This window comes from Gracilinanus agilis, chromosome 5 (genome assembly GCF_016433145.1).
Source record: "Gracilinanus agilis isolate LMUSP501 chromosome 5, AgileGrace, whole genome shotgun sequence".
In the NCBI taxonomy this organism is placed as follows: domain Eukaryota; kingdom Metazoa; phylum Chordata; class Mammalia; order Didelphimorphia; family Didelphidae; genus Gracilinanus; species Gracilinanus agilis.
The window spans coordinates 68,322,457-68,348,504 of record NC_058134.1 but is presented as its reverse complement, the minus strand read 5'-3'; the positions used below and the strand labels follow the sequence as shown (position 1 = coordinate 68,348,504).

The 26,048-nt window shown below is 35.6% G+C and overlaps 1 protein-coding gene across 1 annotated transcript in view; it reads left to right on the top strand.

The window, feature by feature from the left end:
- LOC123249822 (hybrid PKS-NRPS synthetase pynA-like) overlaps positions 1 to 24,438 on the top strand; it is a 26,496-nt gene extending 2,058 nt beyond the window's left edge. The window contains exons 2-5 of the mRNA XM_044678933.1: positions 815 to 968; positions 10,806 to 10,966; positions 15,501 to 15,682; positions 18,886 to 24,438. Coding sequence (XP_044534868.1) covers positions 815 to 968; positions 10,806 to 10,966; positions 15,501 to 15,682; positions 18,886 to 24,438 — 6,050 coding nt within the window. The remainder of the gene's footprint in view (positions 1 to 814; positions 969 to 10,805; positions 10,967 to 15,500; positions 15,683 to 18,885) is intronic.
- Positions 24,439 to 26,048: the final 1,610 nt, after the last annotated feature.

Here is a 26,048-nt window from a genome sequence, read left to right as displayed (position 1 = left end):
CAAAACTCCCAGCATTTGCTTCCCTCCACCTGGCTGCCTCATACCAAAAGAGAGAGAGCCCAAGCTCCACCCCTAATTTAAGTCACACTTGTATAACTGGAATTTTGGAGATGCCATTTAAAAGTATATATATATATATATATATATATATATATATATATATATATTTTCTATGGACACGTGGGAACTATCAAACTACATTTCTCGTGGTCCAACAGGTTTCTGGTTTCCGGTTCTTTGGGCGTGGGGACGCCTGCATCCCCACACATAGGACAGTTTAAATGGGAGGAGAACCAAAAGTAAGGCCTCTTGACCTTCCTGAGGGCTGGCTAGAAGATGGGCTCCAGCGGTAAATATAAAAGATAGGCGCGGTCTTATATATATTTTACCAGCATGGCCATGGCTTTAATTAAACTACTAATTTCTATATTTATATCAGTCTTTATTATTTTTAATCGTAACATGCTCTACGTTGGTTCCCATTGGTTGATGTCATCACGTCAGAAACTGGAAACCCACTGAATCATGGAAAATGTAGTTTCAAAGTGTCCAGAGGAAGTTTGTCATTTAAAGCTCAAATGAGCCCCAAAATATCTCTAAATGGAACCCCCCAAAATTCCAAATAACACAAACCCCACCTTGGATCATTATAGGGTAGAGATTCAAACTTCATACACAAAGGCCTTATGTATTTGTTTGTTTATTGCTTAAAAAGAGGAAGAAAATATGTTGACTTACTACCTGTAAAGAACCTCATCTAGCAATCTATTCATGAAAAAGTATTTAACATTGAAATATTATATTCTTATAAAAGGTGAAGGGATTGAAAACTTCTGGAAGATACTTGTGGAAGGTCAGGACTGTACAGTGGAGATACCACCTGAAAGGTTTAACACTGAAGAATGGTATGATGCAGATGATGACACACCAGGTAAAACTCGGACAAAACGAGCAGCTCTTATCAAAGGGTAAGATCACAGCTGGGATTTCAAAATAACGATTTGTTCAATTGTTTCAACAGAGCATTTCATTCTTGGAACCATTCTAGAGATCATTTGTTACCTGATCTCACTTGTTTCTTTTTAGATTTCTTCTGGTTCCCTCTTGGTCATCAACCCAAACCAGTTTCTCACCACAAAAATCAGAGAATCTGAGTTAGAAGTAAATCAAGGTCCAATGATATTGCTATACCTGGGCAGGAATCTCCAGTGTAACCTATCCATTTCCTAATCATCCTGCCCTTGCTTGAATACTCTAGTGAGAAGGAACCCACCACTCCACAAGAGAACCCATTATATTTCTGAATAGCTCTAGAGAAAATTCTCCTTAAATCAAACTTAAATCAATCTCTTTGCAATTTTTATTGCTTCCTCTTATTCTCCCATCTGAGACCTTAGCATGGGAAAATAAGAGGAAGCAATAAAAATTGCTTTATAGACAGACATCATGACCCTCTGCACCAAGTCTTTTTTCCCACGAATGATCCTGATTTTTTAGTTTCTTCATTATCCTGGATGTCTGTCTCTGGATGATCTCTAGTTCATCAATGTTCTTCCTAAAATGTAGAACCCAGAACAGAATATAACTGAGATGTAATCTGACAAGGCAGACGAAAGAGATCCACCATTTCCCTTGTCCTATACACATTTCTTAACCCAGTCTAAGATTCTATTCATAATTGTTTTTGTTGTTTCTTGCTACCATACCAACACTTTTGACTCATATTGATTAAGCTTCCTATTCAGTAACACCCAAAGATCTTTTTAGATGAACTGCTATATATTTAGGTAAAGTAGCTAGGTGGCACAGCCTCAAGACAGCTACGAGATCTTGTATTAGACTTCTCCTTACTTATTATGCTTTTGTGCACAGACATCTGAAGCCACAAGTCTTATTTGTGGCTCTTTTCTTGAATCTTGACTCCTCTGAATATTTTGGCATCTCTCACTTTTCTTCCTATATAGTATTGTAGGTAGTAATACTCTTCATTTAATAATCACACTCATCTCTTTTTCCCTTGTCTTATACTACAGCCATTGCATGGGGTATTACTCCTATCCTTACTTCCCAGTTTTCTTTCTTCTTGTCATACTTTCTTTTCTTTGTTGTTAATAACATAAATTTCCCAGGTATTTCTCTTTCTGCACTAAAGAAGGCATCACTTCACACACACAAACAAAAAAAAAAAACCAATGCATATATCGACTATGTCTTTCTTGTTTCTATTTATCAGTTCTTCCTCTGAAGGTGGACATTCAAAAGCCATTCTTCAAGCATTAATTCTATAGTTGTATATAGTTATCTTGGTTCTATTCGTTTTGTTTTTCATAATTTCATGAAGGTCTTTCCAGGTTCTTTTTTATTAAAAACCTTTACCTTCTATCTTAGAACTAATGATGTGTATTGGTTCCAAGGGAGAAGAACTGTCAGAACTAGGCAATAAGGGTCAATTAAATGACTTGCCCAGGGTCACACAGCTAGGAAGTGTCTGAGGTCCAATTTGAACCCAGGACCTCTCATCTCTAGGCCTGGATCTCAATCCACTGAGCCATCCAGCAGAACCCCCTTCCCTGTTTTTGTTTTTGCCTTATCTGCTCTTCATTTCTTATAGCATAACAATATTCCATCCAAATAATATGCCACAATTTGTTCAGTCATTCCCCAATTGATGAGTATCCCCTCAATTTCCACTTTTTTTGTCACCATAAAGAAAGCTGCTATTAATATTTTGGAACATATAGGTTCTTTTCCTTTTTTCCTTGATCATCTTGGGAAACAGACCCAAAGTGATATTGCTAGGACTAAGGTTTTATAAATCTCTGAGCATAATTTCAGATTGTTCTCTAAAATGGTTCGATCAGTTTACAATTTCACCAACAGTGTATTAGTGTCCTTATTTTTCTATATCCCCTCTAACATTTGGCATTTTGCCATTTTGTCATTTTAGCCAGTCTGATAGGTGTGAGATGATATCTCAGAATTATTTTGATTTGCATTTCTTTAATCAGTATTGATTTCAGGCATTTTTTTCATGTGGCTGGATATGGCTTTGTTTTCTTTATCCAAAAACTGTCTATTCATATCTTTTTTTAAACCCTTAACTTCTGTGTATTGGCTCCTAGGTGGAAGAGTGGTAAGGGTGGGCAATGGGGGTCAAGTGACTTACTCAGGGTCACACAGCTGGGAAGTGTCTGAGGCCAGATTTGAATCTAGGACCTCCCAGCTCTAGGCCTGACTCTCAATCCACTTAGCTACCCAGCTGCCCTATTCATATTTTTTGACCATTTCTCAATTAGAGAATGATTCATATTCTTATAAATTTGACAAAATTCTCTATATATTTTAGATTTGAGACTTTTATCCAAGGTACTATCTAAAAAATTTTTACCAACAATTTTCTGCTAACCAATAATCTTGGCCATATTAGTTTTATTTGTACAAAACCTTTTCAATTTAAAGTAATCATAATTATCCATTTTACCTTTCACAATCTTCTCTATTCCTTATTTATGCATAAATTCTCCTCCTATTTATAAATCTGATAGATAATGTGTTCCCCATTCTATTTACTTAGGATATCTCCCTTTTTGCCTAGATCACTAATTCATCTTATCTTAGTAAATGTTGTAAGATATTGATCTATATCTAATTTCTGCCAAATGGCTTTCATGTTTTCCCCAGTAATGTTTACCAAATACTGAATTCTTGTCCCCAAAATTTGGATTTTTGCTTTTGTCAAATACAGTTATACTATAATCCTTTGCAACTATTTTTTGTCTTTTCTTTTCCACTGATCTACCTATTTCTAAGCCAGTACTAGATAGTTTTAATAATTACTGATTTATCAAAGAATTTTAAATGATACTTCTAGACCTTTGTCTTTTATACTTTTCTACATCAATTCCTTTAATATTCTTGGTCTTTTGTTCTTTCAAATCAATTTTGTTACTTTTTCTAGTTCGATAACTTTTTGGTAATCTATAGATTAGATTTGATATGATTGTTATCTTAATTATATTGCTTCTGCTCACCTATGAAAAATTAATATTTCTTAATTATTTAAATCTGACTTCATGGTATAAGTGTTTTTAATTAAATTCATGGAGTTCCTGGGTTTGTTCTGGCAGGTATACTCTCAGGTATTTTATTCTGCCTGTGGTAATTTTAAGTGGGTTATCTCTTTCTATCTCTTCTTGCATAGATTTGTTAGTGATATGTTAAAATGCTAGTTATTTATGTGGGTTTATTTTATATCCTTCTTCCATGATAAATTGTTTTATTTCATTAATTTTTGGCTGTATTTCTAGTATTTTCCACATACACCATAATATCATTTGCAAAAAGAGGTAGTTCTATTACTTCTTTACCAATTTTAATTCCTTCTATTTCTTTTTCTTCTCTTGTTGCTATTTCCATTTCTAAAATAATAGTAAATCATACTGACAGTAATAGACAGTCTTTTTTCACTCCACATCCCACTGGGAAGGCTTCTAGCTTATCACTATTACAAATAATACTTGCAGATAGCTGTAGGTAGATACTTATCATTTTAAGAAAAAAATCAACTTATACCTGTTTTTCCCAGCATTTTTAATAGGTGAGTTTTTTGCCAAAAGTTTTTCTGTATCTATTAATGTATCATATGATTTTTGTTATTAATATAACCAATTATGTTGATAGTTTTTCTTATATTAAACCATTCCTCCACTGCTGGTAGAAATCCTGTTAGGTCATAATGTATAATTTTTGTGATATAATGTTATATCTCCTCTCAAATATTTTATTTAGGACTTGTGCATACATATTCATTAATGAAACTGGTCTATAATTTTCTTTCTCTGTTCTTGCTTTTCTTGGTTTAGCTATCAAAACCATATTTGTTTCATAAAAGGAGTTTGTTAAGACTCTTTCTTTGCCTACTATTGCAAAAAATTTATTTAACATTGGAATTACATGATCTTTAAAAATGTGGTAGAATTCACTTGTAAATCCATCTGGTCCTTTTCTTCTTAGGAAGTTCATTTATGGCCTGTTCAAGTTCTTTTTCTAAAATAGGCTTATTTAAACATTTATTTCCTCCTCCAATAGTCTAAGTAGTTAATATGTTTGTAAGTATTCTTCCATTTCACCTACATTGTTAAGCTTGTTGGCATATAATTGGGGAAAAATAACTCTCAGTAATTACTTTGATTTCATCTTCATTATTGGTATATTTACCCTTTTAATTTTTAATGCTAGTGGTTTGATTTTCTTCTCCCCTTTTTATTATATTTTATTTTTTATTTTTGGATTTTTAAGACATCATTTATTTTTATTTTTTATATATTTTTTTAATTTTTATTTTGAATATTTTCCCGTAGTTACATGTTTCATGTTCTTTCCCTCTCCCCCTAACTTCCCTAACCCCCCTTAGCCAATGCACAATTCCACTGGGTTGTTACATGTATCATTGATCAAGACCTAATTCCATATTATTGATAGTTGGACTAGAATTATTGTTTAGTGTCTACATCCCCAATAATATCTCCATCAGTCCATGTGTTCAAGCAGTTGTTTTTCTTCTGTGTTTCTTCTCCCACAGTTCTTCCTCTGAATGTGGCTAGTTTTCTTTCTCATAAGTCCCTCAGCCTTGCTCTGGATCCTTGCATTGCTGCTAGTAGAGAAGTCCATTGCATTTCATTTTACCACAGTATATCAGTCTCTGTGTACTTCTCCTGGATCTGCAACTTTCACTCTGCATCAATTCCTGGAGGTCATTCCAGTTCACATGGAATTCTTCCAGTTCTTTATTCCTTTGAGCACAATAGTATTCCATCACCAACAGATACCACAATTTGTTCAGCCATTCCCCAATCGAAGGACATTCTCTCATTTTCCAATTTTTTGCCACCACAAAGAGCACAGATATAAATATTTTTGTACAAGTTTTTTTTCCTTATTATCTCTTTGGGGTATAATCCAAGCAGTAATATGGCTGGATCGAAAGGCAGATAGTCTTTTATAGCCCTTTGAGCGTAGTTCCAAATTGCCATCCAGAATGTTTGGATCAGTTCACAACTCCACCAGCAATGCATTAATGTCCCAATTTTGCCACATCCCCTCCAACATTCATTATTCTCCCTTGTTGTCATAGCCAATCTGCTAGGTATGAGGTGATACCTCAGAGCTGTTTTGATTTGCATTTCTCTAATTATTAGAGATTTAGAACACTTTCTCATGTGCTTATTGATAGTTTTGATTTCTTTATCTGAAAATTGCCTATTCATGTCCCTTGTCCATTTATCGATTGGGAGATGGCTTGATTTTTTCTATAATTGATTTAGCTCCTTGTATATTTGAGTAATTAGACCTTTATCTGAGTTTTTTGTTATAAAGATTTTTTCCCAATTTGTTGTTTCCCTTCTAATTTTGGTAGCATTGGTTTTGTCTGTAAAAAAAAACTTTTTAGTTTAATGTAGTCAAAATTATTTATTTTATATTTTGTGATTTTTTTTTCTAAATCCTGCTTGGTTTTAAAATCTTTCCCTTCCCATAGATCTGACAAGTATACTATTCTGTGCTCACCCAATTTACCTATAGTTTCCTTCTTTATATTCAAGTCATTCACCCATTTTGAGTTTGTCTTGGTATAGGGTGTGAGATGTTGATCTAGGCCCAATCTCTCCCATATTGTTTTCCAATTTTCCCAGCAATTTTTGTCAAATAGTGGATTTTTGTCCCAAAAGCTGGGTTCTTTGGGTTTATGAAAAACTATCTTGCTGAGGTCCCTTACCCCTCGTCTATTCCACTGATCCTCCCTTCTGTCTCTTCACCAGGACCATATTGTTTTGATGACTACTGCTTTATAGTACAGTTTAAGATCTCGTACTGCTTCCTTCCTTCATATTTTTTTTCACTATTTTCCTTGATATTCTTGGTCTTTTGTTCTTCCAAATGAACTTTGTTATAGTTTTTTGTTCTTCCAAATGAACTTTGATATAGTTTTTTTCTAATTCAGTAAAAAAAAATTTTGGTATATTGATAGGTATAGCACTAAATAGGTAAATTAATTTGGGTAGGATGGTCATTTTTATTATGTTAGTTCTTCCTACCCATGAGCACTCAATGTTTTTCCAATTGTTTAGATCTAGTTTTAATTATGTGGAAAGGGTTTCATAGTTGTGTTCATATAATTCCTGTGTTTATCTTGGCAGATAGATTCCTAAGTATTTTATATTGTCTAGGGTGATTTTAAATGGAATTTCTCTTTCTAACTCTTCCTGCTGTGATGTGTTGGAAATATATGGAAATGCTGATGATTTATGTGCATTTATTTTGTATCCTGCAACTTTGCTTAAGTTGTTGATTATTTCCACTAACTTTTTAGTTGATTCTCTAGGATTTTTTAAGTAGATCATCATATCATCTGCAAAGACTGATAACTTGGTCTCCTTGTTGTCTATTTTAACACCTTCAATTTCTTTTTCTTCTGTAATTGCTATTGCTGGTATTTCCAGTACAATGTTAAATAATAGAGGTGATAATGGGCATCCTTGTTTCACTCCTGATCTTATTGGGAATGCTTCTAATTTATCCCCATTTCAGATGATGTTTGTTAACAGTTTTAGATATATACCATTTATTACTTTTAGGAAAAGCCCTTCTATTCCTAAACTTTCTAGTGTTTTCAGTAGGAATGGGTGCTGTATTTTGTCAAAGGCTTTTTCAGCATCTATTGCGATAATCATGTGGTTTTGGGTGGTTTGCTTGTTGATATGGTCAATTATGTGGATGGTTTTCCTAATGTTGAACCATCTTTGCATTCCTGGTATAAATCCCACCTGCTCATAATGATCTTCTCCCCTTTTTATATCAGATCAATCAATGTTTTAACTCTTATTGACTTTTTTCATAAAATCAACTTTTAATTTTATTTATTAGTTTAATGGCTTTCTTACATTCAATTTTATTAATCTATCCTTTAATTTTTAGAATTTCTAATTTGATGTTTAGTTGGGAATTTTTAATTTGTTCTTTTTCTAGATTCCTAATTGCATTCCCAATTCATCAATCTGTTTTTTTCTATTTTGTTGATATAAATATTCAGAGAAATAATTTTCCTCTAATTACTGCTTTTTCTGTTTCCCATAGGTTTTGATATGTCTCATTATCATTCTCTCAAATAAAATTATTTATTATTTTTAAGACTTTTTCTTTTCTCCACTCATTCTTTAAAATTGTGATTTAGTGTCCAATTAATTTTTACTCTGTGTATCCATAGTCCCCTTGCTAAATATAATTTTTACTGCATTGTGGTCTGAAAAGGATGCATTTAATATTTCCACTTTTCTGCACTTAGCTATAGTTTTGTGCTTTAATATATGATCAATTTTTGTAAAGGTACCAGGTACTGTTGAGAAAAAGGTAAACTTCTTTCTATTTCCATTCAATTTTCTTCATATAGCCATCATATTTAGCTTGTCCAAGACTCTATTTTATCTCCTTAACTTATTTCTTATTTACTTTTTTAATTAGATTTATTTAGTTCTAAAGAGGAGGAGAAGGATGGTGATGGGCAATGCTTAAACTTTACTCTCATCATAACTGGCTCAGAGAGGGAATAACAACCATACTCTTTAGGGCATGGAACTATATCTTATCCTACAGAGAAGTAGAAGAGGAATAAGACAAGGGCAGTGGGGGATGGTAATTGGAGGGAAGGGGAAGTAGAAAGTGATAAAAAACAAAACAGTGGTAAGGAAGAACAGAGTGAAAGGAAAAAGAGCAGGATCAAAAGGGGAAAATAAGAGAGAAGGCAATACACAGTAATTATAACTATAAATGTCAATGGGATGAACTCACCCATATAACAGAAGCAGATAGCAAAGTGGATTAAAAACCAGAATCCTACTATATGTTGTTTACAAGAAACACATTTGAGGCAGAATGACACACACAGAATAAAGGTAAAAGGCTGGAAAAGAATTTATTATGCATCATCTAAAGGAGTGGTTCCCAAACTTTCCAGAAAAAAATATTATTTAGCCCCCTGGAAAGTAATTTTTTTTAATTTTATTAGCAATTAATAGGAAAGATAAATGCACCTGTGGCCATCACTGCAGCACCAGGGGGTGGTAGCGCCCACTTTGAGAATCACTGATCTAAAAAAAGGAGGAGTAGCAATCATGATCTCAGACAAAGCTAAAGCAAAAATAGATTAATTTAGTTCTAATCGGAGAAGGTTAAAGTCCCCCACTATTATTGTTTGGTGCATAAATGTTTAAGACTGATGATGCTTCATGATCTCAGACAAAGTTAAAGCTAAAATAAATTTAATCAAAAGAGATGAAAAGGGAAACTATATTATCTTTAAAAGTATCACCAATAATGAAGCATTGTCAGTCTTAAACATTTATGCACCAAATATTATTGCATCTAGTTTTTTAAAGGAAAAGCTAAGTGAGTTACAGGTCAGAATAAATAAAACAATAATAGTGGGGGACTTCAACCTTCCCCTCTCAGAACTAAATAAATCTTTGTTTAAACCCTTACCTTCCATTTTGAAATCAACGCACTTAATACTTCTGCTTTTCTATACTTAACTATAGTTCTGTGCTTTAAAATATGGTCAGTGTTTGTAAAGGTATCATGTACTGCCACCAAAAGGCTGAACTTCTATTCTAAATTAATATCAGCTCAGAGTCTTCCCAATTGTACTCTCATACTCCAACATATATCCATCCTGTCAACCAGGATTTCATTGACAATTTTAAAACATCAAGATAACCTATTTCTGAAGCATTCACTTCTTTTTATCAATTGAATAGCCTGATTTTTTAAAAAGGAAATTATGTGTGTGACTTGAACTAATGTTAGTAAACTTATGTTGGCTCCTGCTGATTATCACTTTTTTCTGTGTTCATACCCCATATATTTATTGATATGATCTAAAAATTTTTTGTTACTATTAATAGCATTAAACATGTCAGTAATTTCCAATTTCCAAGAATAAGAAAATCTGTAATTTATAACAGAAAGTACAGCTTTATATACTTCTTAAATATGATATTCCAAAATCCATTTTCTAAGAAAAGTAGCAAAATATTTACAATTGAAATGTTCTATTCACTGTCATTTTCATATTCATTTTCTATTCATATATTTTAATGTGGAAAACTGAAGTCTTCAGTGGATTATTTATGCCTTGAAAGAGATAAATTCTGACCAATACTTTTCATGGAACGATATCAGATTTGTGATCTCAAATTTCTAACTACTAATGGAAATATTGGAATAAGTTTGATAGCCCTTAAGAGAAAGGGACTGAGATTCTTAGTATGTGTCGTTCCCTGGTATATGAGCCTGTGTTATGTGTTTCTCTAGCACACAGATGTCCTTTTGTAGAAATAGCAAGTAAATAAAGGGGATATCAAGAATCTGACAGTTTTCTTATCACTGCCTTACTAACAAATGAATGTTTTTTAAAGCATTTGCCTTAGGGCTGGAGTGTCAGCCATATAATTAGCTGGTAGACATATAAGTAGTGTGTCACTGAATTCCTGCCCAATTTACTTTGTCAATTGACTTAGGAAAATTAACTAAAATCTCTTTTCTTTTTTTCACTTATAATTAAATTTCAGCCAAGCCCATTACTAAGTTGTTGATATATTTAGATTCTACTCATAAAATTAAAAAACTTTCTGCCACAAAACAAAATAAAAAGAGAGGATATGCTTTCAAAAGTAATTTGAGACCTTTAGAGTATTAAGTATTTTAAAGTATAGCATCAGAAGAATATCAGACAACATTGTTTTTTTCTTTCATAGATTTAATGAATTTGACAACAAGTTATTTGGAATAAATGATTTGGAAGCTGCACGCATGGACCCTCAGCAAAAATTACTCCTAGAATGTTCCTACAGAGCGCTGGAGGATGCTGGGATCCAAACTGAGGGTGTGGCTGGGTCGAGAATTGGTGTTTTTATTGGTGAGATGGCATCTTAACAGTGATCTCTTTCATGGCCCTTCCAGCTCAGAGAGCAAGAAATTTTGTAATACCATCAAGACCAAGAAACTAAAGTATTAGGGTTTTTGCTGAAAATTAAAGGGAACTAACAACCCTTTTAGTAGTTCACAAGCAACTGAGTTCAAATGCACCACAGCAGCAAGAATAATACATTTAAAAGGAAGCTCTAGATTTTTCCTCCACCCATACCGAAGCCTCTCCCAAGTAATCTTCTCAGCCCTACCACCATCCCCATATTATTTGTCCTAACAGTTTGTACTAATTCTAAGAATATAGATGTTTCTCACTATATGGATAATTTAAAATCCCATATCATCTAGAGTGCAGTTATCAGTAGATCCTCCTTTTTTAAATACTTGGTTATAAGGGTCGTTCAAGGCTGGAGAGGAAGGAACAGTAGAAATTTACTTGACCATTTAAGGTAGCCAACAGCTGCCTTGCCAAAGGTAAGCATACATGATCACTCTACCTCTTCCCACCTCCAAAACTAATAGTAACAGTAATATATTAAATGCCATCAGACAAAATGGTTACCAGAAAACTTTGGGATTTTTCCTTTATTTGTTTACTTACTCCAGGATTGGAAAAGAAAGGGAAATAAATCTAGATATAAATAATCTTTTTATTTCATTCTAGTTAGCTCTCTCCTACTTATGTGCTGGGAACAAAAATCAAAATTTGTTCTCTCCATTGGGTACTGGATTTCCTGCTCTCATGAATCATAAATAAATTATTCATGGGAAAAGGCCTTGGAGTTTTCAAAACAATAAGTTAAAATTATGCAGAATGAAAGTAAACAATAAAAGAAATAAATCCTGCAAAAGCTGCTTTGGCATGTTCCTATAAAAGTAACAGAAATTGAGTGTTTCTAAATCCAGCCCTTCATCCTCTGCTATGGTAAGAAAAGAAGGCAAGAAGCAAGTGATAGAACTGAAAATGGGAAATGCCTTCCTTTTCCATAGAGAGGGAGTAGAGATCCCTCATCTATACCAAATCATCCCCCAAGGGAACTCCAGGGAGAAAAGGAGTAGAAATCCTTCATCTGTACCAAAGCAAACCCCAATTGAGCTCCTCTGTTTCTCTCCAAAAAAAAAAGGGAAAACACCAGTAAGATTTTGGATGGGCTCTAGGTATCCCTTCACTTCACTATAGTCCTCCTTATCTCCATTTTTTTTTTTTTTACTTTGCTCCTTGGCTTGGCTTTCAATCAGTATTTCAGGTCTGCTACAGCCTCCTTGGCCCATAGTGATATTTCCCGCCATGTCTTGAATAGTAATCCTTCTTTCTTTGACTGTCCCCTAGGCTGTCACTTCTCTGGAGAATTATTCGAAGTTGAATAGCACAGGAACTTGGGAAACCATGAGTAATGTCTATTCTCCTATATACAGACATATACAGAGAATCTTTCTGTTCTCTAAAGAAGGGATGGTCAGTGCCAGAAAAGGCTACCCTTTTCATCAAGGTTTTCATAAGACAGTCACTGCCTTCACCTCTTCACCACATACTCACTCCTTATCCTTCTACAATGTGGCTTTTGCCCCATCACTTTATTGAAATTTCTCTCTTAAAGGTCACTAGTACCTCCATATTGCCAGGTCCAGTGTCTCACCATTAGTTCACACTCTGTTGAACCTCTGAATAATTTAATACAGGTCAATATTCCATTTTCCTTGAAGCACTTTATTCCATTGGCTGACGTTCATCTAGATTTCCACTTCTCCCCACCTCTACAGAACTTTGTCTAACATATTCCCCAGTTGGTGTTCCTTCTCCCTACCCCAAATATGGGTTCCTTCTCCCTACCCCAAACATTTCCTAAGGTATCGTCCTTGGCCACCTTCTTTTTTCTCTAAAGGCTCTTCCTCAGAAACCCAAATGACTTTCAAAATTACGTCTTAAATTTATTGCTATATTCTTGACTTATTTTTTTAAACCCTTACCTTCCATCTTAGAATCAATACTGTGTTTTGGTTCCAAGGCAGAAGAGTGATAAGGGGTAGGCAATGGGGGTTAAGTGACTTGCTTGGGCCACATATCTGGGAAGTGTCTGAGCCATATTTGAACCTAAGACCTCATTTTTAGCAGAAACGAGCCTCATTGAGGCAAATCCAAATGCGCCTCTGACTCTTTTATTCATATTCATTTTCCAGCTCTCTGACTAAATGCTACATCTTTAATTAACATTTCCTAAACATCCTAATGAGAATAACCTCTCATTCTTCTGGACTCTTCTCCAAGCATTTTACCTCTTCTTCCTTATAGTTCCTATCCTCTGAATGTTTTTGTCAATCAATGGACATATATTTAATAAGCACTTCAAGGCTATGAAGAGAGGATTGATTCATATTTAGTCATCAAAACCTAAATTTAAACACTACAAAGCACCAGGCTAGGCCCTGGAAAGAGGCAAAAATAAAACAAATATTGCCCTCAAGCAACTACATTTTATCTGAAAAAAATGACAAATTAATTAGTAAAGAACAAAGAAAAGAAGAGAAAGGGGAAAAAAGGTAAAAACAGAGAGAGAAAAGGACGCAATTTCATTAAAATTTTAAAGTAAGTGGAAGTTTGGAATTTATATTTATTATATTACTTTAAAATTTGTTCACTTTTTACAGGTCTTATGAATCATGACCTTGGAAATTTGATTCAAAACTTTCCAAAGACTTTAAACCATCATGATGCCACTGGATCTCCAGGAAGTATTGCCGCAAACAGGATCTCATATGTTTTTAACTTAACTGGACCATCTCTGGTTATAGATAGTGCCTGTTCATCATCACTCATTGCCTTACATCTTGCCTCTCTTGCAATTAAACAAGGTATTCTTTGAACTTGAGCAGCCTAGAAAATATTGCTATACTATATCATGCCAAATGATAACTCTGTGCTGTTGTTTATCTTTTAATATATATGTATGTGTACATACATATATAATCATATCTATCCAATTAGATTATAAGCACCTGAAGGGAGAACTATGATGTTTACTTCTTTGTATCCCCAGCCCCTAAAAGAAACTTTTATTGGTGGCAATTATGACTTCAGTGATGGTGCCGATGGAGGTACCAAGTGAACGTGGATGAAAGTAAAAAGATAATATTCATCACCAGGAACATATAATTGAATTTATCCTCTTACTGTCAATCAAAATATTGTCCAGTGAATCACCCAAATAAGAACCTCATGGAAAACTAGGAACTAGACTAGAATTAATCATTTTTCAAAAATAAAACAGCCATTTTTACCTGTTAGGAGAATGGCCGTTGGATAATAATAGAATTAAATAATGTGCATATACATGAAATATTTTTTGTTGATTTTTAAACAAATTATAAGTATTTCTTGGGCATCAGCTATCTGTCAACAATAGTAATAAACAAAATTAGAGATTTAAAAAACTTATGATGTGGCATCAGGCTCAAGAAATTTACAATTCAAATGAAAAAAGTAGTCCAACAGATATGAAAAAATAAGAAAAGAAAGATATAGTACATAACTAAGTGCTAAGTGATAAAGTATGTAATCTACCTATTATAGGTCTTTAGAGGAAGGAGTGACCAATGTGTAACAGAATACTTAAGAGTGTTTCAAAGGAAAAGCTTCAATAATTAGATTCTGGAGAGAGACGAATGATCTGACTGAGATCAGTCTATCAACTTAGTCACAGAAGACTGAGTGAATGTAGTATTTGCTAGTACCATTCATATGATATAAAACCAATTGCTCTTAAATGTATTACCTGTGTTATATTATGTTGTTTACTAGACTATAAACCTCTTGGGGACAAGGATTGTGAATTAAATCTGTATCCTATTATAGCACCTAACATAGTGCTTTGTCCATAACAGAGGAAGTATTCTCAACTGATTTAAAAATATTTACACTAAATGGTGTAATTTTTTAATTTTTAATGACCAGAGGAAAAACATAATTCATGGAAATTATAATCTAGAAATGGAAATGTAATATATATGTAGAAAGATACAAAGAGTATGTTATATGACTCAATTAGGGAGGGGAGGAAGAAGGAAGGAAGGAGGGAAAGGGGGAAAGAGGGAAGGAAGAAGGAAATAATGCCTCATTTTATTGCTCACACTTTGAGAAAATCAGCTGAACTCAAGGAGATAGATTTGGTTAGTGGTGAATTATGAGAAATTGGAAATAAAAGCAAGGAGAGAAATGTATGTTCTATGTATAGTATAATAAGAGTTTCTTAATGTATCTACCTAGTAGGAGTAGAATTAATGAAGTGTGATAAAATATAAAAATACAACATGGGACACAGTAAAGCTTTAAAATTTTTGAAAGGGAGAAGAGATCATATCAACTTGGAATGGGGAAGGAGTTGAACACATTGATCCAGAAGGCTGTTGCTATAAGACTCCAGGTGACTGCCCTAGGAGAGTTGTCTCAGTGATGAGGGTTGGAGGGAGATCAGGAAGAACAGTGAAAGACATTCCAAAGGAATGATTTCCTCATTATTTCACTGCAGGAGACTGTGAGGCAGCTCTCTGTGGTGGTGTGAATTACATTTTAGACCCTACATTATGTGTAGCATTGAGTAAAGCCAAAATGATATCTCCTGAGGGGATGAGTAGACCCTTTTCTAAAAAAGCAAATGGCTATGGAAGAGGAGAAGGCTGTGGCATTGCGTTGGTGAAGCCCCTGAGGAAGGTAAGATTTTTTTCTGAAGTTTTCATCATGAAAATGCAGTCATGCTTAATATCCACATAATTGATTCTACTTAATAATAGCTCACATAATGGCACATTGCATAAAGCAATAGTAAGAAAACATTTTTACAGTTCACAAGACACTTTTCCCACCACAATCTTATAAGGAAGGAATGGGATATATTGGAATATGGAGTTTCCCTGTAAAAATAAGACGCTGGAATACCACTCCATGTAGAAATCTGGCTTTATTGTAACAAAGAAATCACAGGGCCAGAGGTCTTCAGGTTTTCTCCCACTTCAAAACCTGAAATCCTGAATGGCAAAACACACCCATCTTTATAGTTTCAGGTCTATCCACAACACTCACCCACAAACTGTAAAAATAATATACTCAATGAATTGATTATGGATATAAACTGATTAGATACTCTGCTGTGTTTGCAAAGTATCTTCAGTTTATATAGGTAAAGTGAAGCTCATGAGTGAACTTCTCTTCAGGGTCAGACACAAGGATGCTAAAGAGACTCTTATTATACAAAAATAAACTATTTATTAAGAACAGAAGTATATAAAAGAATTTCTAACTCTAAGGGAATATAATTCCACCCAAATAAAACTCCCCGGTTCTGCAAATAACCACTTCTCCTATTTCCACAGGCTACACTGATCCTTCTTGATCTGACTAACCCAATTTTTTCCTATTCTAAAATAAACTAAAACTATTATCCTTATAAGAAGTATGTAATTCTTAACTTTGTCTCCAAGTTATAAAAATAACAAAGGCTAGCTGGCTGAGCCTCAGCAAGAACCAAGTTAAGACTCCAAATCTTAGCAGACTCAGAGTCCAAACCAAAGACCGGGTCTTTCTTTGGTCTTCTCAGAGATGAAACAGCAATAGACAGTCACTAGTGTTTCCCAAGTTGGAAAAGGAAGTCACTTAGCTCCTTCAGGCTTTTCCTTCCTTTCCTTCTACCTTCAGACAGTGAGGAGAGAAAAGAAGAAATCACCTGCTCCCAGCACTCAGAACAATAGCAACTGCCACAGAAAAACTGTAACACCTCCCACATATACTATCAGCATTTGAAACTGACTCTGTCTCAAATCTGTTTCAACCTCCACTTCTTTCTCAAGCCAGCTTCTCCACCTCTTACCTCTAAACTAATATAACAAGATTAAATTTCTAATGTCATCCTTGTATTACCCAACAAAAAGATTCCAAGAGGGCTCAGAGACCATTTCTGACCTCCTTGTCTCCATGATCTTTGGATGATCCTGTATTCTTTGAAACATATTACATGAATTAGTTTGATGTAAATATATTATAAAATACATTTAAAAACTATAATAATGCATATGTTTGAAAGTATAACTCAGGTATTACCCTAGGACATTCTTAATTATGTTCTCCATCTGGTTACATACATAAACTACTGCCTGGGAAGATTTTCTTACTATAAATCACATAGTTACAGTATCAAACTAAAGGGACTCTTAAGCTGATACAAATGAGGGGCTGCTTAATTAAATTTCCTTCTTATAATTCTCCAGTTGTATTCACTAATTCTGAATATTTTTCAGTTTTTTAGATAAATCACTAATTTTGATAGTTTTTGCAATTTGTTTGCATTGTCTACAATTCCATTTTCTGCTATTTGTGTATGAGTTCATTTTTATTTATTTTATTGACTCCTACAATAGTAATATATCCTGAGAAGAATATTAGCTCTTTAAAGGCAGATATGATCCCACATTTGCCTTTGGATTCCAGGAGGTAGCACAGTGGTTATAACATAAGAACCTCAAAAAATGCATGTTGTATTGAATGGAAATGAATTAATCAGTCTTACTCATTTACTTCAGTAGTGCCTCCTGATCTATATACTGTTTTGAACTCCTACCTGAAGTTTCTCCTATGATTTTTTAAAACTTCTACAATGTCTTTTATTTGGTCTTCTGATTCTCTTGTCAGTGCAACTTTTGCTTAATTTTTTAAAATTTGCTATTTATCCATGCAAAGCTCATCCTTGCATGTTTTCCATTAAATTTACTTCCAGTAATATTGGAGATTTTTTCTTCTCTCTGTAGTATTGGGGTTTTTTTTAATTATATTGGCAATCTGCTCTTCATTTTTGTTTTGAATGATTTTTACTTTCTTCATTCTTATAAGCAAATTTTCCCCTCTTTGACATTTTTGGAACTTGGCTTCCTCTAAATCTCTAGCTATATCACTTTAATTTTTTTTAAATCCTTTAACAGAAAAATTATGTAGGGATATTGGAGACACTTCTTTGATGTTCACTCTGAAAATATTTAACAGATTTTCAAAATTATAAAAGTTGGTGTAATGATGAAAGAGAAAGCAATAGACATCTTTGCCATAGAGTTTCCTTTTATTTCCCTTTATTCCAAAATGTAATGAACTTTATATTCAGAAGAGGTTCTTTCCAAAGAATACTAACCTATGCCATAAAATAGAGATTTGGAGTCCTAAAGAAAATTTCATATTGAAGATGAAAGTTTGATTCCATATCCATCAAAAGCCACCAATCAAGACACTAAATAATATATGATGCATCAGTTATTTTAAATCTGATGAAAGCAGATAATAAGAATTAGGATAAATTGTTAAAACTAATACATAGTAATTATAAGAAAATGGATAAAATCAGAAAGTTTGAAGATAAAAAATGTTAGTGTTAATAATCAAGATTTAAAAGAAAAATAAAATAAACTTATTTCTAATACTTAAGTCTAACATCAGAAGAAATTTTTTAAAAACATATGGCTCCAAACTAAACAACAATATTTACAAATTATCTCATATTTCTCATTAAGTGACATATAAAAGTTACATCTTCAATGAAATTGTTTTCAAATATATTATATAGAAACACTGAGTATTCTACAACTGAGATACAGGAAAGATAAATGACTTTTATAGGTCCACATAGCTAGTTAATAGTAAAACCAAAAACTATTGTTGCTCCTTCTGAATTTTTCCATTATTCCTTGGTATTTCTCTATGCATTACTAGAGATGTTAAATATTACATATGGAAATTGAAAATTAAGTGGTTTGCATGAGGTGAAAATGTTGACTGTCATATGTATATTTTTTATTTTCCTGGATATTTCTCTTATCCAGATAATGTTCTCAACTATATGCCATTGCATTTACAATTAATTTAATTTAATACAACAGGCACTGGAAGACTGCAACAAAATCTGGGGTGTTATCAGCATGAGTGCAGTGAATCAGGATGGGCAATCAGTAACTCCCATCACCAGACCCTCTCAGAAACAACAGGAGAAACTTCTAGAGAGCATTTATTCAACTCACATCAACCCATCATTTGTGCGTTACATCGAAGCCCATGGCACAGGAACACCTGCTGGAGACCCGACTGAAGCAGAAAGCATAGGCAACATTGTTGGTAGAACAAGATCTAGAAATGCTCCTCCTCTGAAGATTGGTTCAGTGAAAGGCAATATTGGTCATACCGAGTCAGCCGCTGGAATAGCCGGCCTAATTAAAGTGCTTCTGATGATGCACCATGAAAAGATCGTCCCATCACTCCACTATTCAGAGAGTATGAGTAGCATAGATGCAGAAAAGTTAAATCTCTCCATCCCCACAGAAGTCGAGGAGTGGGAAGAGTCTTTAGAATTTGGCAGAATAGCTGGCGTGAACAGCTTTGGATTTGGAGGGTCCAATGCCCATGTTATTGTGAAACAGTTTAAGCAGTCATGCCAGCAAATGCCTTCTAAAAGACCCTATGAACTATTTGTACTTTCAGCAGCATCCAGTAAGTCTCTCAACCTCATGATGGAAGACACAGCTCAGCAACTGCATCAGAATGACCACGTATCTCTCCAGAATCTGAGCTACACCTCGGCCTGCAGAAGAAGCCATGCCAACTACAAATATAGAAAAGCATTTGTGACAACTTCCCTAGAAAATCTCCAGCAACAACTTAATTCAGCAACTGGAGTCCAAACAACTCAGACAAAGGGGACTCCTCAATTAATATATGTATTCTGTGGTAATGGAGCCCATTACAAGGGGATGGGCAAAGTCTTGCTTAGGACAGAACCAGTGTTCAGGGAAAAGTGCCAAGAAATCAATCATTTGTTTCTCCAATATGCACCTATCAAGCTATTGGATTTAATAGAAGAGGAATTTGATGATTTTTCAAGACCTGAAGTCTCCCAGCCACTCCTCTTTCTTATCCAGGTGGCTTTAGTATCCCTCCTAAAATTCTGGGGCATTGAGCCCTCTGCTATCGTGGGGCATTCATTTGGGGAAGTTGCTGCTGCCCACTGTGCGGGTTGTCTCACCCTTGAGGATGCTGTGAAGATTATTCATTGCTGGAGCAGCTTTCAGGCAAAGGTCACTGGTGGGAAAATGTTGGTAGTTGGAAACATTCCCATAGAGGAAATCTCAAAATCATTAGCCCCCCACTCTGCAAAGGTCTGCATTGCAGCCTTCAATAGTCCCTATTCCTGCACATTGTCAGGAGAAGCTGATGCGATGGATGCCCTTCGTGAAGAACTATCTCAGCAATTTGGAGCGAGGAATATATTTCTCTTTGAGTTACAAGTTCCTGCTGCTTATCACAGTCATATGATGGATCCAATCATCCCTGACATTACCGAGAGCATAAAGGATTTGGTGAGGCAGGAGCCTGAAGTGGAAATTGTCTCCACAGTGACAGGAGAAAGAGCTTCTGCAAAGGATTTCACGAGCAAATATTGGGCCAGAAACATCCGAGAACCAGTCGCTTTCACACGGGCCATCCAAACTTTAGCTCAAGGAAGGGAAAATGCAATCTTCCTTGAAATAGCCCCAAAACAAGTATTACAAAGGAATATCAAAGAGACATTAGGAAAACAAAGTGTTGTTCTGCCTGCACTGCAAGCAAGGAAAGATTATGAGACCCTTTTTGCTCTGATCACAAATCTATTTGAATCGGGATATAATCTCAATTGGCCACAGTTCTATGATGGGTTGAAGACAGTTCCAACAGACTATCCAAGATATCAGTTTGATCGTCAGAACCTCAATACATACCTGAAAAGCCTGCAGCAGCAGCAGCAGAGCATGAGCAGTGCCAACCATCCTCTCATAAGCAGTGCAAATAGCAACTCAGAACTCACCTGCACACTCTCTCAGAGTACAGCATCCTATGTTTATGAGCACAAAAACAATGGGGTGCCTCTGGTTCCAGGGGCCCTCTTTGCTGAGGTCGGCTTAGCTTCAGTGATGATCAGTTCAAGACCCAAGATACCTCTAAGCGCATGTGAGCTGAGCATCAATTTTGTCACTCCCTGTGTGGTAAACCAAGCTTCCCTTGACTTGCAAGTCAAACTTGAATGGAAAAAGACAGCAACAGAATTCAAAATACTCTCTCTGTCCTCTGTGGTTTATGCCACAGGGCAAGTTACCAAATTACCAGCAGGAAGTTTAAGTGAAAGAAAAGGTCTCCCTCTTAAGGACATCTTTGAAAGATGTAAGTCAGTCTTGGCCATCAGGGAATTCTATGAAATCCTCTCTCTTGTGGGTTTTCAGTATGGTGCCATTTTCCAACAACTAGGTGACATTTCATACTGTGATGAGTTAAAGGAAGGCATTGCAAACATTAGAGTGAACGAAGCCACCAGAAGGGAAATGCACGACTATCACATTCACCCAGTGTTGCTAGACTGCTTCATGCAGATGACAGCTATTCTGGCCAGCACAGGCACAAAAACTAGAGGAAAGGCTGCATTTCCTTCTTCCATAGGCAGCCTTGTGGTCTTCAGACCCCTGGAAGAAGAAATGAAGATCTATATGAAAGCCAACAAGTCCACTGAGAACTACTTAGAAGTCTGTGGATTTTTGACAGATAAACATGGCCAGGTTTTGGCAGAACTGAAGCATGTTGGCATCACCTATATGACACAAGGATCTGCTAATGATGACTTCTTGTTTGAAAATAAGTGGAAACCAATCTCTCCAGTGCCAGTGGCTGGGTATTCGATGGACTCACCTCCATTCCTGGTATTTGCTGACAAATTTGGAGTAGCTCAACAGCTAAAAAAGTACTTACACAGTCAGTCCAAGTATATTACATCTGAGGAATGGGAAGCAGTGCAAAATTCTGAGGAGTCAGAAAGGGAGAGGATGAAGAAAGAGATCGAAGGCTTCCATGATGTGTTGTTCATGTGGGGAATTCAAAACTTCAGCGAAGAAACCCCAGGAACAATAATCATGAAATACTCGGCAAAGTGTTGTGAGACATTCCGCCAAATTATCTTGGCCTTGAGGGGGCAAAATGCTCCTTGTTCTGTGACACTTATCACTTACAGAGCCACGTCAAGAAACATTGATCAGATCAATCCTGGCCCTGTTCTCTCTGGCATGACAAGGTGCTGTTTCGTAGAAGTTCCAGACATCACATTTAAGATGGTAGATATCAGCTTTCCAAGTACACAGGACATAGCAAGTTTAGCAGAGGCTGTGATCAAATATAAGGGGCAAGAGTATCCTGAACTCTGGATTGATCAGGGAAGAATGTACATTAATGAAATCAGGCGCACTCCCTATGAACTCCCTTCTGACACCCAACTTCCCAAGGATAAACACACACCAGGTGTATTCTCTTTATACACAGCAAATCCATACAAGGCAATAGATATGTCTGCTCAGGCTACAGAACCTGAGGACCTTCCCCTTGAAAACCACTCCGTGGAAGTTCAAGTTGAGAGGATATGCGTCCATTCAGAAGACTACTTTCCTGTTAGCACCTCTAGTCTGACCTTCGGGAAGACTCTCTACTGGACTGAGCACACCATGGAAAAACATCACTTGCTAGCCTTGGACTTCAGTGGCACAGTAACCAAAATTGGAAAAGGAGTGAAGGAAGTAAAGGTTGGGGACCACATTGCAACTTGCTTCCCAGTTGGGGCCTCGTCAAGGGTCTTCATTCCTGAGATGATCTGCTTCCAAACCAAGAAATTACCAATTTTTAGAAACACACCGTGTGTGTCATATTTCATAATAGCATGGAAAATTCTCACTCAGATATTGCCAAGACCAAAGTCTCTTGCCCCTTTATCTGTCATCTGTACTCATCCAGGATCCACTTTAGGCCAAGTGCTGACCTTGGCAGCTAAGGAAATGGGCTGGAAAGCCAACCTTCTCTCACCTTCTCCCGGTGTACAGAAAACTCTGAAAGAATGTCAGGCGCTCATATTTCTGTCTCCGTTATCCAGCTTCTCCAAAGAAATGCTGTCTGACCTTTCAAACCTCAGAGATGTGGTGGTTTTATATGGGAGTCACCAGCCTGAATTTCTGCAGCAGCTATTTCATAACAGTCAGGATCATATCCAGGTTCACACCCTAAATATCAGTCCGGTTTTTCAGAAATCAGCTTTAATACACAATAATCGAGCGATCTACCAGTGGGTGAAATCAATGACTTTTAAAAAGAACACAAACTTAGCCTTTTCTCTTTTTCAACCCACTGGGTCTCTGGCATGCACAGAGCCAGCTCCTGATTCCTACTTCACATGCAAGGCCATCCCACTTCTTGTGTTGGGAGGAAGATCACCAGAAAGAGAAGTTTCAGACATACCTAAGAATGCAGCAGGAAAGAAACTGTTTAAGTCAAATGCAGTGTATATTGTGTCAGGAGGACTCTCTGGCCTTGGCTTTGAAACAGTCAGATTTATTGCCCAGAAGGGGGGCGGCTCTGTGGTGATTCTTTCAAGAAGAAGTCCAAATGCTGAGCAACAACTGGAAATGCAGTCTATGGAAAGACAGAATGAAGGCTGCAAGATCATCAGCTTGCAGTGTGATGTGACTCTTCACTCTGATGTGAACAAGGTGATCAGTTCCATTGGCAACATCTTTCCCAAGGTTCCAATCAAAGGTGTGTTCCACAGTGCAGTCGTGTTGGATGATGCACATCTTGAAGCTCTAAATGTCAGTCGCTTTGAGAAAGTACTAAGTCCCAAAGTGGCAGGAGTAATAAATCTTCATTATGCTACTAGGGGACATAAGCTGGATTATTTTGTCTGTTATTCATCTCTTACTTCCTTCCTTGGCAATGCAACCCAAGCAAATTATGCTGCTGCTAATTCCTTCCTAGACCTCTTCTGCCATTATCGGAGGAACTGTGGTCTTGCTGGTCAATCCATTAACTGGGGTGCTTTGAACCTAGGACTACTGTTAAACAAAGACAATCTTCATAAGTTTTTAGCAAGCAAGGGGATACTTACTCTTCAGAAATCTGAAGTTTATGAATACCTTGAAAAAAGCTTACTTCTAAATAATCCTCAGCAAGCAATAGTTAAATTCAATATAAGGGCAATGAAAAATTATTTCTTTAGTCAAGTTCCGTATTTCAGAATCCGATTTGGTCATTTTTTGCAGAATGAAGACAATACATTGGCTGAGCCTAATAGCATGGCTCATCAGGATTCATCATCTATGGCAACTCAAGATTATATCTATTCTCTAGTAAGTGAGCTGAGTAATATCAATCCCAAGGACATAACAATGAACACACCTCTCATGTCACTCGGCATGGACTCTATGTCAGCTATGACCCTTCAAAATCGACTTTTCCAAGATAAAAAGGTAGATGTTCCTCTCATCAAATTTCTTGATCCCAATGCAACTCTGATGACCATTCAGGCACTTTTAGAGGGACAATCAGAGGAACCTGTAAATAATGGAGATAGTGATACAATTCAAGACACTTATTTTTAAGATATTTAATGGCAACCTTCTGACACCTAAGAACAAATGGGAAGCATGATACTTACCAATTTCTATTATACTCTTCTGCTTTTGGCAAATCTTTTGGAAGACAGAGCTAAAACCAGCAAAGCAACTAATGAGGAAGTTTGATCCATATAGATAAGTAGGATAATTCTATTGGAACTCCTCCTTTTGTTGTAGACAATCAGCAGAGCTCTGTCATGGAATCCATTTTGAGACTACTCATAGGTCCCGTTCCAACCAATCATCTCTTGCCATGGAGATTAGTTTGAAATTGCAAGGTCAGAAGAAATAGATCCTCTTTGGAGCCAAAAGAACTGAGCTAGGTGATATGAGACAATTGGTGGTGGCCCAGAGTCCCCATAATATTCCTGATTTCTTTCAAACTTCAAAGTTTACAAAGTGCTTTTAGTAGTTCTTGCAATGGCTATGGGGTTGCATGCTCATTCAACATCACCCTCTTACTTCAGATATATGAAGCTCGCCCTACCCAGGGAGTGACAAGTCCTTTAATGGACATAAATCTATCTGTTTGGAAACAAAAAAGCCCACCTTCCCTACTGAGGTTCAACTTAGATTATCTTTTGTGGTGTAACAACAGGATTACCGGATGAAGGTCTTTCATTCTTTGTTGATTTCTACACTAGAATTCAATGAAGAAAAAAATTAAATAAGGATGTGGTTTGATAAATTAAAAGAGGGAAAATGTATGATTTTTAGGTGTTTGTTTCTGCTAAAACAGAAATTAGCTAATGTTAATCTTGAGGTAAAAAATGACAACTAGAAAATTTATGTGAATTACTTTTCTGACTACATTTTTATCATGGCTAATCTTTTACATGATATAACTTGGTTTAAGTAAACCCAATGACAAATGAAAATATATGCTAAAACTCACTCCTTACTATGAAATATGAGATTTCTGAAATTCATCATATTTATGGTACTTAAAAACTCTTTCATTTACTGGGGGAGTCTGTCAATGAAAAGATTTTAGTGTTGAGATTTCTAAAGTTACTTGGATATTCTGTACGTTTCATACCGAATGAAAATAAAATGATCCTGTCTTACCCACAAAACCATCTCACTGTCTCATATTTTTTGTGGGGTTTTTTGTTGTTGTTAATGCCACCTTTAATTTCCAGTGTCAAAGGCCTATAACTTGCTTCATAGTTGATTTCTTTTGCATTTGTAACTCCCATCCCGCAATAAATCATATCATTACTTCTTTCACAATGTGTCCTGAATCCATTCCCCACCCCTTCTATTCTCTAGCAGTCATGGCTGTTTTCATGAAGTCATATAATAGTGCAACAATATGATACTGCACCTTCTGGCTAGTACAAAGGTATATAAGATATTGTGTTCATTTATGATATCAGGAAATGCTTTATTAAAATTGGGTTATTAGTTCAACAAATTAGAAAGCACTCTAATGAGGAATAACATAATAAGAATACTAGAAGTAAAATTAATAAGAAAAATCATGAAACTTCACAGATTATATGTTATGATCTGGGTATTGTTCTAGGAAAAGTTAAGTTAAGGTATGTAAGGTGGGCAGCAAAGTGCAGGATTCTAAGAGACAGTTGGGCCTG